At 40.3% G+C, this 17,050-nt stretch overlaps 1 protein-coding gene across 1 annotated transcript; it reads left to right on the top strand.

Moving 5' to 3' along the window:
• Nucleotides 1–6,845: 6,845 nt before the first annotated feature.
• On the top strand, nucleotides 6,846–9,634 carry LOC131235551 (probable LRR receptor-like serine/threonine-protein kinase At3g47570). The gene has a single exon (XM_058232753.1). It carries the CDS (start codon nucleotides 6,870–6,872, stop codon nucleotides 9,582–9,584), a length of 2,715 nt encoding a protein of 904 aa, XP_058088736.1. The 5' UTR covers nucleotides 6,846–6,869; the 3' UTR covers nucleotides 9,585–9,634.
• Nucleotides 9,635–17,050: the final 7,416 nt, after the last annotated feature.

Here is a 17,050-nt window from a genome sequence, read left to right on the forward strand (position 1 = left end):
AACGGGAAATAACCAGGATAGCATGCGCGGATCCTCTGTTTCGTGGAAACGGTGAGCGGAATCCAGCTTTATTATTGGTCCACGTCACTGTAGGTGCCACGTCATCAGTTTTATTAAATATATTAAAATAACTACATATCACGGAAAGTCTAACGGTAACAGAAACGGTTTCCATTTGGAAATTGGATTGCGTACCGTGTACAGTACGCTCTTATTGTGCCGAGTAAACTCAGTTGGGCCCACCTTGTTTGTATGTGGTCTATCCACGCCGTCCATCCGTTTTTTCATCTAATTTAAGGGTTTGAGCCCAAAATTGAAGTATATCCAAATATCAAGTGGATCATACCACAGTAAACAGTGGGGATAATTATTTCCACCGTTGAAATGTTGCTAGGCCCCACAGTAATGTTTATTTGTCATCCAACCTGTTCATAAGATCATACAGACATGAATGTAGGTAAAACACAAATATAAGATTGATCCAAAACTTTTGTAGTGCCCATAAAAGTTTCAACGGTAAACGTTCAATTCAACTATTTCCTATCGTGTGGTCCATTTGAACATTTTATATGCTTCATTTTTTGTCTCAAGCCTAAAATTATCTGGTAAAATTGATGGACGGAGCGGATAAAATACATAAATCACGGTGGACCCCACAAAGTTTACTTAGTATGCCAAGCGTAGTGAGTTACTCACTGGGCAATCCGCTTCCTTCCCTTCGGGGATTCAGCGCATGGGTTGAGTAGCGAGACTCACTACTAGTTATGCCAGTCCCACAGCATGATGTATGCTTTGTATCCATACTGTCCATCTATTTGAAAAGACCATTTCAGGGCATGAGCCAGAGAATGAGTCAGATCCAAATCTCACCTGGACCCACCACAGAAAATAATGGAGAGAGTGAAGCTCACCATTAAAAACTTATAAGGGCCACAAAAGTTTTTGATCAAGCTGATATTCATGTTTTCCCTTCCTCAATGTATGTGTTAACTTATTAGCAGGTTGGATTTCAAATAAAGATCACGGTGGACCTTAGGAAGGTTTCAACGGTGGGTGTCACTCTCTTCACCGTTTTCTGTGGTGGGGTCTACTAAAACTTTGGATCTGCCTCATTATTTGGCTCATGTCTTACAATTATCTCTCCAAATGGATGTACGGTGTGGATACAACACATACATCATGGTAGGACCACAGGACTTGGTGACGTTATCTCAGTGGCGAGTCTAGCTACTCAATGTGTCAGTAGCTAATTCGCCTCCAATTTCTTTTTTCTAAAACTTAATTAGGCCATGTGATCTCACGGCAATTTTATAAGATAAAAAAAAATATTACAAAATCTGCTTGATTAGCAAAGAATATTAGTTGCGACCCAGGATGAGTGATGTCCGTAGGATCCTCACCGTGGGCCCACCTTGATCTATGCGTTGTATATCTACTCCATCCATCTGTTTTCTCACATTATTTTAAGACTCGACCCGAATCAGTACTTGTGATTGGATCAGACTCAGTCCGGATTATCTAAGCCAAACCCAGACTCGGATCAGGTTAGGCATGCTGGACTCGGTACTGAGTCAGGTCGAATTGAGGTCAGGCTATTTCAAAACCGAATCGAGTTGGGTCAACCCTAACTCGATCCAAATCGACTCGATGCCCACCTCTAACTGTGATAGTTGATTTTTTTATCTACACTGTTTATCTATTTTGTCCACTTACATCAGGGCAAGTTTAAAAATAGATAGATCGATATCTCAACTAGACCACACCATATGAAAAGTAGTGATGGAACACATACCATTATAAACTTCGTAGAGCCCAATGCAATGTTTATTTTCCATCCAACTAACTGATAACATCACAAAGACATGGATGAACTGATAATGTCACAAAGACATGGATGAAGAGAAAATACAAATATCAGCTTGATCCAAAACTTTTGTAGCCCCCAATAAGTTTTTAATCTTCTAATCATTCATGTTTCTTATGGTGTGGTCTACTGAGATTTGGATCTTTCTCAATTTTGTGCTCATGAACTACAATGATCTGTAAAAATGGATGGATGGCATGGATAAAATATATACATCATGGTGGATCCAATAGAGTTTTTCCAATAACACAGTACTGCAGTTGGTGGTATATGCTACCAGTGTCCTCTTTGTCAAAGCCACTTGTATGAGCAAATAGTCAGTGGCTCAGGTGGGTCATACTATGATGTTTTCTGAAAAATCAACCTGGACCACAAGGTGCCTCACCCCATTTTAGGCCACAGGCCGAAAAAATCAGTTCTATCTATAATTCAGGTTGACCACATGATTGTAAACAGTGTATAGACAATCCTCGCCTTCCAAATTGTTTCCATTAGTCTGGCCCAAGTGATTCATGTATCGGTATGATTTTTGGCAAAATGCTTTTTTTTTTTTTAATAATCTAGTTGTTGAAGTGGATTTTGATGTAAGTATAATGTTTGACCCTTTAAAATAAAGGGTGGACATCTCTCTCCCAACTATTTCCTTTAGTGCATATCTCTAGGCTCAATATGGGACTTAATAGCCAATGGTTATAATAGATATTACATAAACATCACAGTGGACCTCGAAAAAATCAATATATATATATATAAACTCTCTTTACAATTGGAGAAGTATGGGGGATTGAATTTTTGGCGGGGGCCCACCATGATGTGTGCAAAATCCATTCTGACAATTAAATATATAATCATTTAGGCCCGAATCCAAAAAAAATTAGGCTAACACGAGATTCATGTGAGCCACACCAAAGAAACTATTTGGAAGAGAGACATCCACCCTTGAAATTTATATGACCAATCATAATAATTATATAAAATGGACACATTAGTTTATCTAATAGAACCCCCATCATTTTGTTTAATGGGACCCTATCACTTTGTCAATTGAAAACCCATCATTTTATCTGTATTATTTTATTTGATAAGCCGCTACTTTATTTAGTAAAATCCTGTCACTTTGCACAGTAACATCATCACTTTTTCTAGTGGAACTATGTCACTTTATTCAAAAACTCGTCATTTTATCAAGCAAAACCCTATCAGTTTCTTTGGCAACCCCTTCACTTTACACAGTGGAACATCGTTACTTTGTCTAATGGAACCCCTTTACTTTGTCCAATAATCACGTTACTTTATCTATTAGAACATTGTCACTTTGTCTAGCACCTCTTTCACTTTATGTAGTGAAATCCTGTCACTTTGTCCAATAACCTTGTCACTCTCTGTCTAGTAGAACCCCATCACTTGATAAGTAGAACTTTGTTACTTTGTCCTACTATATAGTCTCTTTGTCTAGTAAAACATCATCACTTTGTCCAGTAATCCAATCACTTTGTCTAATGAACCTCGTCACTTCGTCCAACAACCTCGTCACTTTGTCCAGTAACCTCATCACTTTGTCTAGTGAAACCTATTACATTGTTTTCCAACCTTGTCACTTCATTTAGTGGAACTAGGTCACTTTGTCCGACAGCCCATCACCTTTTCCGATAATCTGTAACTTTATCTAATGGAACCCTATTTGTTTTGTCTCGTTTAACCTTGTTACTTTGTTTAGTGGAATCATGTTGCTTTGTCGAGCAACCTCGGCACTTTGTTTAATATAACTCTGTCACTTTGTCTAATAACCCCGTCACTTTGTTCAATAAACCCTGTCACTTTGTCTAATAACTAAGAAAAAATTATCGACAATAGATGGTCATTATTGTCGGTGGCCCCATATGATTTAAGGTCCATGTTAAATTGTGCCCTATATAATGTACGGTCCACATCAAAGGTTGCCCTCACATAAATAGAGGTTGGGGATATTTGGTAAATCTTGGGGGATGTACCTCACTAGGATAGCCATTAACGCCATCAAACCATATTCAGTGTATAGGAGACACAGATGATGGGCATGTTGGTGTTCACTCGGGTTTTTGAAAAACGAGTGGTGTACTTAGGTTTTGGGAACCGAGGTGTTAAAGACGTGATTATTGGTCAAAGAATGGGGTTCCATTATAAAAAGTGACAATGTTCCACTAGATAAAGTGATGGGGTTGCTAGATAGATTGATAGAGTTTCGTTTGATAAAATGATGAGTTTTCAAATAAATTAAGTTACTTGGTTCCACTAGACAAAATGACGATGTTATTTCGCAAAGTAACAGGATTTCACTAGATAAAGTGGCGGCTTGTCAAATAAAATGACGGGGTTTCAATAGATAAAGTGACAGGTTCATTTGACAAAGTGATATGGTACCATTAGACAAAATGATGGGGTTCCATTAGACAAAATGATGGGGTTCCATTAGATAAACTAATGTGTCAATTTTATATAATCATCATGGTGGGTCTTATAAGTTTCAAGGGTGGATGTTTTTCTTTCAAATATTTTCTTTGGTGTGGCTCACATGAATCTCATATTAACCTTTTTTGTTTTTTTCGATTTAGGCCTAAATGATTACACATCTTATAAAATTGTAGTGAGATGACGTGGCCTAATTAAATTTTAGAAGAAAGAAATTAGAAGTAGATTAGCTACCGACACGATGAGTAGCTAGACTCGCTACTGAAGTGACGCCACCAAGTTCTGTGGGGCCCACCATGATGTATGTGTTGTATCCACACTGTCCATCCATTTGGAGAGATCATTTTAGGGCATGATCAAAAGAATGAGGTAGATCCAACGCTGGAGTGGACCCTACCACAGAAAACAGTGAGGAGAGTGACGTCCACCGTTGAAGCCTTCCTAAGGTCCACCGTGATTTTTATTTGAGATCCAACCTCTTCATAAGTTAACACAGACATTAAAGAAGGGAAAACACAAATATCAGCTTGATCAAAAACTTTTGTGGCCCTTAGAAGTTTTTAATGGTGGGCGTGACTCTCTCCAGTGTTTTCTATGGTGGGGTCCACTCGAGTTTTAGATCTGATTCATTCTTTGGTTCATGCCCTAAAATGATCTCTCCAAATGGATGAACGATGTGGATACAAAACAAACATCATAGTGGGACCCACATAAATAGGTGACATCACTTCAGTAGCGAGTCTCACTACTCAACGTGTGCACTGAATCCAGCTGGAAACGGAAGCGGATTGGCTACTCCCCCTACCACCACCTAGTGGTGGTGGTGGTTGGTGCTCTGTGGGCTCCACTATGATGTATGTGTTCCATCCATTCCGTTAATCTATTTTTACATATAATTTTATGGCTTAATCCCAAAAATGAGAGGGATATAAATCTCATATGGACCACACCATAGGAAAACCATGGTGATTGGATATCCATCATTAAAGTCCTCCTAAGGCTCACTGAACCGTTTATTTGACATCCAATCTGTTGATTTGGTCATAAAGACCCAGATGAAGAGAAAAAACAAAGATCAGCTTGATCCAAAACTTTTATGGCCCCCAAAAAATTTTAATGGTTGACGTCCATTCAACAGTGTTTAATGTGGTCCACTTGAGATTGGGATATACCCCATTTTTGGTCTCATACCATAAAATGATCTAGAAAAGCAGATAGATGGCATAGATGAAACACATACATCATAGTGGGCCCACATAGCACCGAGTGGCAAATGAGTAGCCAATCCGTTTCCAATGTAAGCCGTCTAACAGATGCGGATTCAATGGGGAAAGCCTTTTGCAGGAAGTTACATCACTGGGATGTAAGGTGGGGTCCATAGTGATGTTTATAAGAAATCCAATCCATTCATCTATTTTTAGAGATCATTTTAAGACATGTAACTAAAATTTAGGATGATCGAAAACTCAACTGGGCCATACTAGATGAAACAGTGGAGAAAGAAATTCCTACTGTTGAAATCCTAGGCGTCTTGATGTTTATATGCTATCCAAACCGTTTATAAGGTCATTTTTAATGGGATGAAGTGAAAACACCAAAAAATTAGACCCATACAAAACTTTTGTGGCTATATAATTATTTCAACGGTGGTCACTAAATCCCCATTGTTTCCTCTCGTGTGGCCCATTTGAGTTTTGTATACACCTTAGTTTTGGTATAATGTCCTAAAATGATATCTAAAAACGGATGAACAGGTTGGATTTATCACAAACATTGCAGTGGGCCCCATCCAGAATCATTTCGCAGGAGCTTAGCGTCCCGTGTATAGCGGAAACGGATTGGCTACTCCGTCCGTGCTCATGGTAGGTGCTGTGTGGCCCCAACATGATGTATGTGTTTCATACATTCTGTTCATCAATTTTTGCAGATACTTTTGAGTCTTGATACCAAAAATGAGAGGGATATAAATCTCAGGTGGACCACACCACATGGAAATAATAGTAATTGGATATCCACCATTAAAATCCTCCTAAGGCCCATTGTACTGTTTATTTGACATCCAATCTGTTGATTAGGTCATACAGGCTCAGATAAAGCGAAAAAACAAAAATCAGCTTCATCCAAAAAGTTATGGTCCCAAAAATATTTTTAATGGTCAACGCTCATTCAACATTTGTTTTTGTAATGTGGTCCACTTGCGATTTTTATATAGCTCATTTTTGGTCTCTTACCATAAAATGATATTTAAAAATAGTTGGACGGCATGGATGAAATACATACATTATGGTGGGGCCCACAGAGCACCGACCACTGGCCATTGGCTGGTGGCAGGGATAGTAGCCAATCCGTTTCCGAGACAATCCTATCCGCTGCATTTTATACAGTTTACACGCTGCATATTTGACCGTTAACTGTTTTAGTCAGGATTTCCAGACTCCAGGAAACAGAGGATTCCCACTCCATATGATCTACAAGAGCTACAAATATTGTAGGTGAGTACAACTCATCACTGCATCCCTGTTTTTTCTTCTTCATCATCGCATTTCCTATCCACATAATGGAATTCCCACGTTCCAATCGCAGGATATTATGGTCATTTATCCTCTTCCATGCAATCTTTCTCTCGTCCATCAACCCCTGCTCACCCTCGGTATTTACATTGAAAAATGAGACAGATCGACTCGCATTGCTCGCATTCAAATATGGTATTTCCGAAGATCCTCTCGGAATCTTGAGTTCATGGAACGATTCTCTCCATTTCTGCAAATGGAAGGGAGTTACGTGCAGTCGGCGCCATCATCAAAGGGTCACAAGCTTGAACCTAACGGGCCACAGCTTGGTGGGCCACTTATCACCTCACATTGGAAATCTCTCTTTCCTGAGAACAGTCAATCTCTCGAGCAACAAATTCCAAGGCGAAATCCCTCGAGAGATCGGCCGTTTGTTCCGGCTTCAGATTCTCGACCTGGATGAAAATTCACTCCAAGGAGAAATTCCATCCAATCTGAGCCACTGCTCAGAACTCTTAGCCATTAGCCTCACGCGGAATCAGCTCGTCGGAGAACTTCCCGCTGAGCTTGGTTCTTTGTCAAAGCTCATTTTCCTTTCTGTCGCTTTCAATGATATGAGAGGAAGCATCCCACCTTCGTTGGGGAACCTTTCGTCTCTCACGACTCTTCGTCTAACATCTAACAATTTTGACGGGCAAATTCCAAACCAGCTTGGTCAATTGGCAGGCATTATCATTTTTGGAATAGGTGCAAATCAGTTATCAGGTACGATTCCACCATCAATTTATAATCTCTCATCCATCCAAGTGTTTAACGTGGTAGCTAACCGGCTACATGGAAGCATTCCCCCCAACCTAGGACTTTTGTTTCCACACCTGCAACAGATTTCTGTAGGTGTAAACCAATTCACTGGAACGCTGCCAATTTCATTGTCCAATGCTTCAAGTCTCGAATTAGTTGATTTTAGCTCCAACAGTTTTAGTGGACATGTCCCTTTGAATCTAGGAAGTCTTTTGCGTCTCTACATTCTCAATATCGAGATAAATCAGCTTGGAAGCAGGGAAGGTGATGACCTGAGCTTCCTCACTTCACTGACCAACTGCACCAATTTAAAAGGCATATCTACTTATTTTAATAATCTCTCTGGTGAGTTGCCTGGCTCCATTGCTAATCTCTCGACACAGCTAAATATTCTGAATTTAGGAGAAAACAAGATATTTGGAATCATTCCCAAGGAAATTGACAATCTCATCAACTTGTATGTTCTGCATCTGGGAGGGAATTCCATGAAGGGTACTCTTCCAGATGCTATTGGGAAGCTTAACAAGTTGCAAGGCTTGAGTCTCCGTCGAAATAAATTTTCAGGGCAAATCCCACCTTCAATTGGCAACATCACTCGATTAATTGTTCTCCGGTTGAATGGAAATGATTTCCATGGAAGCATACCATCAAGTTTTGGAAATTGGGGATTTATGGAAGAATTTTTCATTTCTCAAAATAAACTCAATGGTACCATACTCAAACAAGTCGGTGCGATTGAAATCAACCTGTCTCGTAATTCATTTACTGGGTCTCTCCTGCTGGAAGTTGATAACTTGGAAAATATTCGGGGAATGGACGTCTCAGAGAACAAACTATCAGGTGAAATTCCAGATACGTTAGGAAAGTGTCAAAGCATGGAGTTGCTTTATATGCATGGCAACTTGTTTCAAGGAACCATTCCAGAGTCTCTAAAGAATTTAAAAGGTATCAAAGAGTTAGATCTTTCGGGCAATAACTTGTCCGGGCAGATTCCAAAGTATTTCGAAGAATTTCATTTCTTACAGTATTTGAATTTGTCATTTAATAATTTCGAGGGTGAAGTTCCCAAAGGAGGAATCTTTAGAAATGCCAGCGCAATTTCATTTGTTGGAAACAGCAAACTCTGTGGAGGTATACCAGAACTACAATTGCCAGGGTGCCCTAAGCAAGCTTCTAAGAAAAGAGGAAAGGCTCTTACTCACAGAGTAAAAGTCACAGTCATTACTGTGGTTTTATCTTCGTTTCTCCTGTCGTGTATCATTGCAGCTCTTTATTGGAGAAGAAATTCTCCAAAGAAAGCTTCTTCTCCATCTTCCACAGAGAATCAGTGGTTACAAGTTTCTTATGCAGATCTCCTTCAAGCAACAGATGGGTTTTCTTCAGCTAATTTAATTGGTGTGGGAAGTTTCGGTTCTGTATATAAAGGACTTCTAGAATGCTTTGAAACACTTGTTGCAGTGAAGGTACTCAACCTCCTACAACAAGGAGCTTTTAAGAGTTTTGCAGCTGAATGCGAAGCATTAAGAAACATCCGGCATCGAAATCTTGTCAAGATCTTAACGGTTTGCTCGAGCATTGATTTTAATGGCAATGATTTCAAAGCTCTAGTGTTTGAGTACATGCCTAATGGTAGTCTGGAGAAGTGGTTGCATCCAAATGTAGATGAACAACCTCAACTGAGGAGTTTGAATCTTACCCAGAGGCTAAATATAGCCATTGATGTGGCTTCAGCATTAGATTATCTTCATCATCATTCCAAAATACCAATTGTTCATCGAGACCTAAAACCAAGCAATGTTCTTCTCGATGATGATATGGTTGCCCACGTGGGTGACTTTGGTTTAACAAGGTTCCTCTCTGAAGCTGCAGAAGGTTTCTCCCAAAATCAAACTACCACATCTGGGATTAAGGGATCGATTGGGTATATTCCTCCAGGTAAGGTTTTCAATCCATTTTTTTAATTCATTCATCTTGCAAAATGATTGGTAATTTCCATATAATAATATTATGGTGAAGCTTGTTCACAACAATATGCATAAAATAACCTAATTAATCGATTGATATTTTTACATACATTAGTGTGTGTGTGTGTGTGGTTATCTAATGTCTTAAATTTGTTTGTAATAGAGTTTGTTGATGCCAATAACATATGCCGGATCTTATTGGAAAATTTTAGAAAAATTCTTGTTGATTATTGGATAGTTTTAGAGGTTGCTACTCGATGGTATTAAGGGTTCTTTGATGTCATCAACTGGTGATTGATGGTTGTCGATGTCATCAAAGGTCCCATCAAAGAGATGCGCAGAATTGCTTAAGTGTGTCATTTGTTTTCTATTTCAGTTGCAATAGTATATATATAGGGTGTAATTGGGATTAGGGTATACATTAGGGTTCTCTAAACATGCTTAAGGGTTTGAGAGGATTTTTAAGAAAAAAGGTTTGAGCATTTTTTTCATGGAGGTTTGATTGCTAAGATTTCATCTCTTATAACTTCGTTTTTTTATAGCGCATTATTTCTTTGTGCCGTATTTTTTTCCCCACTTCAATTCAAATTGCTTTATGATTGAATATGTTTGTACAATCATGATTATCTTGTTAAATTTCTCTTTGTGTGCTTGATGTGAGCCCAAAATCTAAACGGTCCATGTGATGTAACACCCCATGAAACTCCTAGCGTGCAACTTTTACCCTAATCCAAACTTTTGGTGGGCCATGGCAAAAGAAAACAGTTTCCTCTCTTGATTTACATCTCTCTTTGCTATGGCCCACCAAAGTTTTGAATTAGGGTGAAAATTGGTCCTTAGGGGTTTCATGGGGTGCCGCATCACATGGATTGTTCGGATTTTGGTTCCATAATACGCATGTAAAGGTGTATATGTGCGTGGGTGAGCATGTGATTGACAGCATGCGCTTTTGTGAATGGTAGTGATCATCTGGTCAAGGTGATTTGATGGGCCTCAACAATTCTTGGTAGACCCTCTTGTATCCAAGGGTACACGATGGTTAAATGTTGGGTAGATATTGGACCCCACATGGATTCACACAGTAATGAGGTAGCAACAATTGTTACTAGATTATTTCTCCATCCGTGATACACTGTTTGTGTATGTGTGTAAAAACAGTAGATTTTTTAAATCTATTTATAGGATATTTTCTTAGGACTATTTGTTATGATAAACCATACACTCATAATACAAAGATTGAAGAAATATGTTTAGTAGAATTCCTTATTCTCAGATATTCTAAACTTTGGAAAAGGCGGAAATGTTAATTATTTAAATGAAATATTTCCTTTCTCCCTCTCAATATTGAACCACTATTTTTATCTTTCTTTAAATAGATGCCTAACATTCAAATATGTGATATTTGTAAATCGTAGAGTATGGGATGGACAGCAAGGCATCCACACATGGAGATGTATACAGTTATGGGATCCTTCTACTCGAGATGATCACTGGAAAATGACCAACTGATGACATGTTTAAGGACAATCAAAGCCTTCATCAATTTGCAAAGTCGGCTTTTCCAGAACAAGTAATGGAGATTATAGATCCAACACTTCTCTTAGAAGATGCTGAAGCTATTCAAGACAATGAAAATCATAACAGTTTGAGAAATAGAATGCATGATTGCTTGGTTTCATTTGTCAGCGTTGGTGTATCGTGTTCTGCAGAATCGCCAAAGGAACGAATGAAGATGAGAGATGTTGTCGTAGAAATGCATGCAATTAGAGACTTATATATGGAAGTTGGGATTCACCAACAGAGACAAAATAGGCCCCTATTGTTAGGTGAGGGTTCATCTTACCTCAGTAACTACTAAGATTACATTAGTAGTTACATTGAAGAAGATTCCGACATAAAATAGAACTGCTTGATATTTTTCTTTAAAAGCTCTAGATATATCTTGTTTAGTGTTGAATCTAGGGGAAGATGGTTTTTTTCTTTTTCTTTTTCTTTCTTTTTGTATTCTGTTTTAAACAAATTGTGATTGTATTATAAATATAATAAGAGAAAATACTAATCAGAATAAGGAGAATATTGGGTACTAAGACATTGAATCCTCATAAAATGTTATATAACCTATTCCAAAAATACCATTATAATCTTACCAAGTATTCATCAATGGCTTTGCCTGTTGATCTGGAAGGTGTGCACACACGCAAAACACAAGGGAAAAAAAAAGTTCTAATAGCTCATATTGTCCAAGCTGTTTTGGGCCTGGCGTGCATGAAAGAGGTGAAAGAAATAGTACCAACAACCCATAGTGTCCAAGCTGTTTTGGGCCTGGCCTACTTTTGTGGGCTTTGAAACTTTGATTTGGGCTGAGCTTTTTATATACCTATTGGGCCAAATCTGGGCTAAATTCCTGGTCTGATTAGTGTATGGTTGGGCTCATGCCTAGGAATGCAGCTCGATTAAAGAACGGGCATTGATGGAGTCACTGCCCATTCCCACTTGCCCTTGCCGTATTTTCGGTATAGGGAACATTCGTGATAGGAGAACCCTATTTATGAACTAACTCAATGGGTTTGAACCCATAGCTCAATGGCATACAACCTATGTTTCAACGTTGACGTCATGAGCTCGATCAAGTCTGGCCTATGGACCAGTGCAGTAAATGGCTCGGTGAAGCATGTTCAGGTCTAGCCCTTTAGCTATGTACTTGTGTAAATGGCCCAAAAGACCTGAATTAGGGTTCAATAATCATTTCAGTACATGCGGTGGTAGGTTTGGTGAATCTAGTGTGATAGAAATGTATTAGATGTTCTCGTCAACGAGCAGCAATAGCAAGTTGTGGAAGAAAATTCGAATACAATCAACTAAGACAATCAAACGCAAACAAAATCATGCTAAGAATACACAAATTTTATGTGGAAAAGCACTCTCAAGCAAAAACTATGGTACAAAGCGAGAGGCAATCCACTAGAAAACGATATTACAAGATATAGAACTTACAACGATGAGAACTCCCTTTGAATCACCCAAAATCCTACTTTTTGCTCTATATAACCTCATGAACATCTTAACATTCACTTAAAATACTCTAATTCGGATTACACCTTATATATACTCTATCACAATCGAAATTAAAAATAAATCGCGCACTTATGCAATTTCGTGTTCACCGTCGATCGATCGACATTGATCGAGCAATCCCCTATTGATCAAGGATGCATGTTTGATCAATTGAACATAACAAAAACATTTCAGAGAATTTGGGATATTTTTTGAATTACTATCGATTGATCGACTTGATGGTTCGATCGATCAAGCATAGTCCAAAACGTCCAAAGAACAATCTATCTAATTTTAGAGAGGTTCAATTGATCGAGTATGATTATCAATCAATCAATGTCCCTTGTCTCTACATAGATTAAAGGCATCCATTCAATATACTACTGTTAATCTTAAATCGATGGGTTGACCAGACCCTAGATTCGACTCGGCAAGCAGCACAAAACCACATAGTACATGGAGGCCTCCCTTTAAGAAATCCATAGAGTTAGATCACATTTGACTAAATTTGAGTTGACTCTAACAAGTTGCATCAGACTCGGCCAAATCTTAAACCATTGGTCAAGCCTATCCCATAAGCTAGCGTCGCAAATGGGCTAACCTATAGCTTGTCCAAGTCCAGCACCCCATGAACCATTAACCCTTGTCATTTCCTACACAACCGGAATCGGACTTGGACCAGGCCTGGCTTACCGGATCAAGTCAAACAAAGTTCGAGCTGACTCGGACGAATCTCATCAGGCTCATCCAAGTCTTAAAAATTAAAACCATGGTTTGAGAGGCCCATGTACTGGCATCTAAAATGGGCTAGCCTATATCATATCCAAGTCTAGCCCATGAATTAAGGTCCATGCCCTGCATGACCCAAGTCAGGCTCAAGCTAGGAACTCCGAATCTCAGTCACCAATGCCAAACTAGTCACACCAGGCCATGCATGACCCTCAGGCCCGCATGTAAGGCTCGTATCCTAGTCTGTACCGTTCCGTAAGCTTCCGCGGTCCTCCCGGTCGATTTTCGGTGACCTGCAATCTGTTATCAGCATTTGTGCGTGATCCTGAGTCAAGTCCTGCATATCGGAGTCGACTCGACTTGAGATTGTATCTTTGCAACCGTGCCGTAGCCGTGGTTCCGATGCCACATTTCGGACGCCGAGGTAATACCCGGGTCAGAAGATGTGGGCACACGTTCATTCGGAAGAAACATGGCATGTTGCAAATTCTAAGAAAATCTCTACAACATGTCCCATCAATCAATCAATCAAGTACACACTTTATCTCAAGTACATCACCCATATCCCATGCCACCTCACCCCCTTACAAGTTAACTCTCTCTCTCTCACCCATACCTCCTTTACATAAATTTTAACCCAACCCATGCCTTCCCATCCCCATTTCTTACAACACCCACTCCATCCACCTCTTTTCATCCATCACTCCTCTCTCTCTCTCTCTCTCTCTCTCTCTCTCTCCCCCAAGCAACTAAGGGAGAGTGGACGTCCATGGCTTCTAAGGAGATGAGAACGTAATGTGGCCCACCTTCCTACCTCACATCTCCAACCTCCAAGCCTCATCTCAACCGTTGGATCACATTCCTTAGAGCTATAGAACGCGGTGATGGAAGAAGGAAGAAGGGATATTGAGGTTGGTGATCGACCGTTGAATCTTGTTCTACGGCCCACTTGTTGTGGGACCCACTTAATGTATGCATTGTATAAGGAAGGGCCCATTAGTGGCGGGGTCCCTCCCCTTCATGTTTCTCTCTCTCTCTCTCTCTCTCTCTCTCTCTCTCTCTCTCCTCCCCTTATGATGGAGTGAGCCCCACTAATATGTGTTATATCTACTCCATCCATCAAAAGGTGTGGCCCACCATATTGTAGGTGATGATCCATACCATCCACTGTTAGGACAATAGGAATCCCACCCACTGGAGTACCCTGATCCATAGCTCAAGTGGTAGGCTGGGTGAAAGATACCTCGTTTTCAACAGAGGTCTTTGTAGGCCTTTTTTTTTTGCCCTAAGTGAGACCCACCTGATCATGGATTGACTGGTGGTCGTGCTTTGTGGGCCCCACCCTATATAAAGTATCCATTAAGGATGGTGGGGTCCCATGTTCACTCCCCAAGTATACGGTTGTGATGTAGTAATAAACTCGGTAAGACCTAGGTCGAATCCACAGGGACTGAAACTTGTACGTTTCCTGAAACTAGATAGAAATAGAACTAGCCTAAGATGCAATCTAAATCAAATAGAATTTCAGAATAATTGTGGAATAATTATCTAAAACTTTAAACAATTCAAGGAAGGAAAACTAGGGATTCAGAGGATCCACTTGTAAAGATCAGAGAGATCTTATGCTTGCATCAAGGATTATGGAATTAAGTTGAACTTACTTGATCTGGTTTTCAAAAGATGAAAGGTATATGAATTAGAATGGATTCCATCATCTAACCATGCCCAGGCGACAAAGCAAACAACAAGATTAAACTAATTACCAACCAATCAATAGTGCATGAAAGTTAGGAAGGGTACTATCATCCAACCATGCCCAGGAGACGATGGTGAACAACAGGGCCTCCTGACGTCATAAACATTAAAAGAGAAAAGGAAATATTCAAAGCCATTGCAAACCCATTGTAATTTCAGTCACAACAGACCATTAAAGACTGAGAAAATATTCCTTTAATAATCAATACAAATCAACTTCAGTTCATGAATTTAAATGAAAAGCAGGAAATAATATCTCACATCTCGCTACAAGCTTCACCTCTTAGCCCTAGCTAAGAGGTTTAGCCACACATAAATGGGCTGAATAAAACAACAAAATAAAAAATAACAAGGAAAAGAAAAGAACTAGGAAAGAAAGAAACCAGCTTCCTCCTGGTGCGCATGTCCCACACCTTCCCTGTACTCCCACGGCCTCCACCTTGACTCCCCTACCCTGTGTCGAAAGCTTGTTTCTTATAGTCATCCAGCCCCCTGGAGAGGGAGTTACGCACTCCTCTTTACGCAGCCCGGCGCTGTAGCAGCGTGCGCAACAAAAGAAGCGCAAAAGGGGACTTGTGTTTGGATCGAATGCACGATGAAAGTGAAACCAGTCCGGTCGATCCGACCACCTAGGAGGAGTTTAGACCCCAGGATCTGCAACTTGAATGGTCTGGATCAACAAATAGATCGGCAGAGATGGGCCACCACTGTCCAGAACGTCCGAAAATTTTGGACGTGCGTATCTTGCGCACAGGAACTGCACTGAGCTCTCGGTGGGGCCCACTGAGGCTGTCTTTTGAAAAATCCATGCCGTCCACCAAATTACTCTCGAAATTTCGGTCAGGAAGGAATCATTTTTACTGTCCGTTGATGCGGCCTACCTGATCAATATTACAACCGTTCAACAAGTGTTGGAATGGTTGGGATGCCATTATCGCTGTCTTTTTGAAATTATGTCACCTAGGCTTGGATTATAGGAAGCCTGGACTTATGATGGACGGTCTGGATCGGAGAGACAGCTCGTGATAGTGGCCCACAAGGAAGAATCGCAAGCTCTGTTGCGCAACAGAGCTTCCGCGTCTTTGCTGTGAAAGACGGTGGGCCCATGACCAAGGTATAATGAAAAATCCGATCCGTCCATTGGCATCCTTTCGAAAAACCGTTGGGGAAGGGTGAGAACGGGTTGATTTCGTTGTGGCCCACAAGATTTGGCATTACACCGTTCATCTTGCGTTTTGACGGTTGAAATCTGATATACGCTATCTCCTAAAATTCTGTCACCTAGGCACTGGCAATAAGGCCTTTGCAATCTTAATGGACAGCAGGGATCATCTAATTACATGATGAGTGGGGCCCACTAAGCAAACGCACCGACGGACAGCGTTAACGCTGTTGCGTTTTTGAAGACGTTGAGTTTTTGTCGGTCAGCGCCTGCTGACCGACTTTGAGTGCACGGGTGCACGGCTGGTGCACGTGCACACTGTACACATGCAATGCATACGTGGGGTCCATCATGGTTTATGTACACAATCTCCTCCATCCATCTGATTCTTCACATGACTTAAGGCGTTGAGACCGAAGATGAGGTGTATCCAGAGATCAGGTGGGCCCCAGATCAGTAAATTGTGGGCTGATCTGTACGTTGGGCCACTTCTACAGCGATCCAATGGATGAAATTTTACGTGTACGGTTAATTTATGGTCCTCGGGCGATGTATGAATTTTTGAGCTGAACGGATGGTGGGAACCCTGTGATCTTGCATTCTGGATGTCTTTCGGGCCACTTGAGCTTCAGTTTCTTAATTTTCTTGAATCCCTAGTGTGCACATCCATCGATCTTGGTCTCCTGGGGTCCGTCGCTTGCCTTGGTGACTTCAGACCGTTAAATCTATGCTTTATCATCCTTTTTCAATCTAAGCTCGTAAG

This window comes from Magnolia sinica, chromosome 19 (assembly GCF_029962835.1).
Source record: "Magnolia sinica isolate HGM2019 chromosome 19, MsV1, whole genome shotgun sequence".
Classification (NCBI taxonomy): domain Eukaryota; kingdom Viridiplantae; phylum Streptophyta; class Magnoliopsida; order Magnoliales; family Magnoliaceae; genus Magnolia; species Magnolia sinica.

Coding starts and splice junctions, on each gene's coding strand:
- LOC131235551 (XM_058232753.1), top strand. CDS start 6,870: ATGGAATTCCCACGTTCCAATCGCAGGATATTATGGTCATTTATCCTC.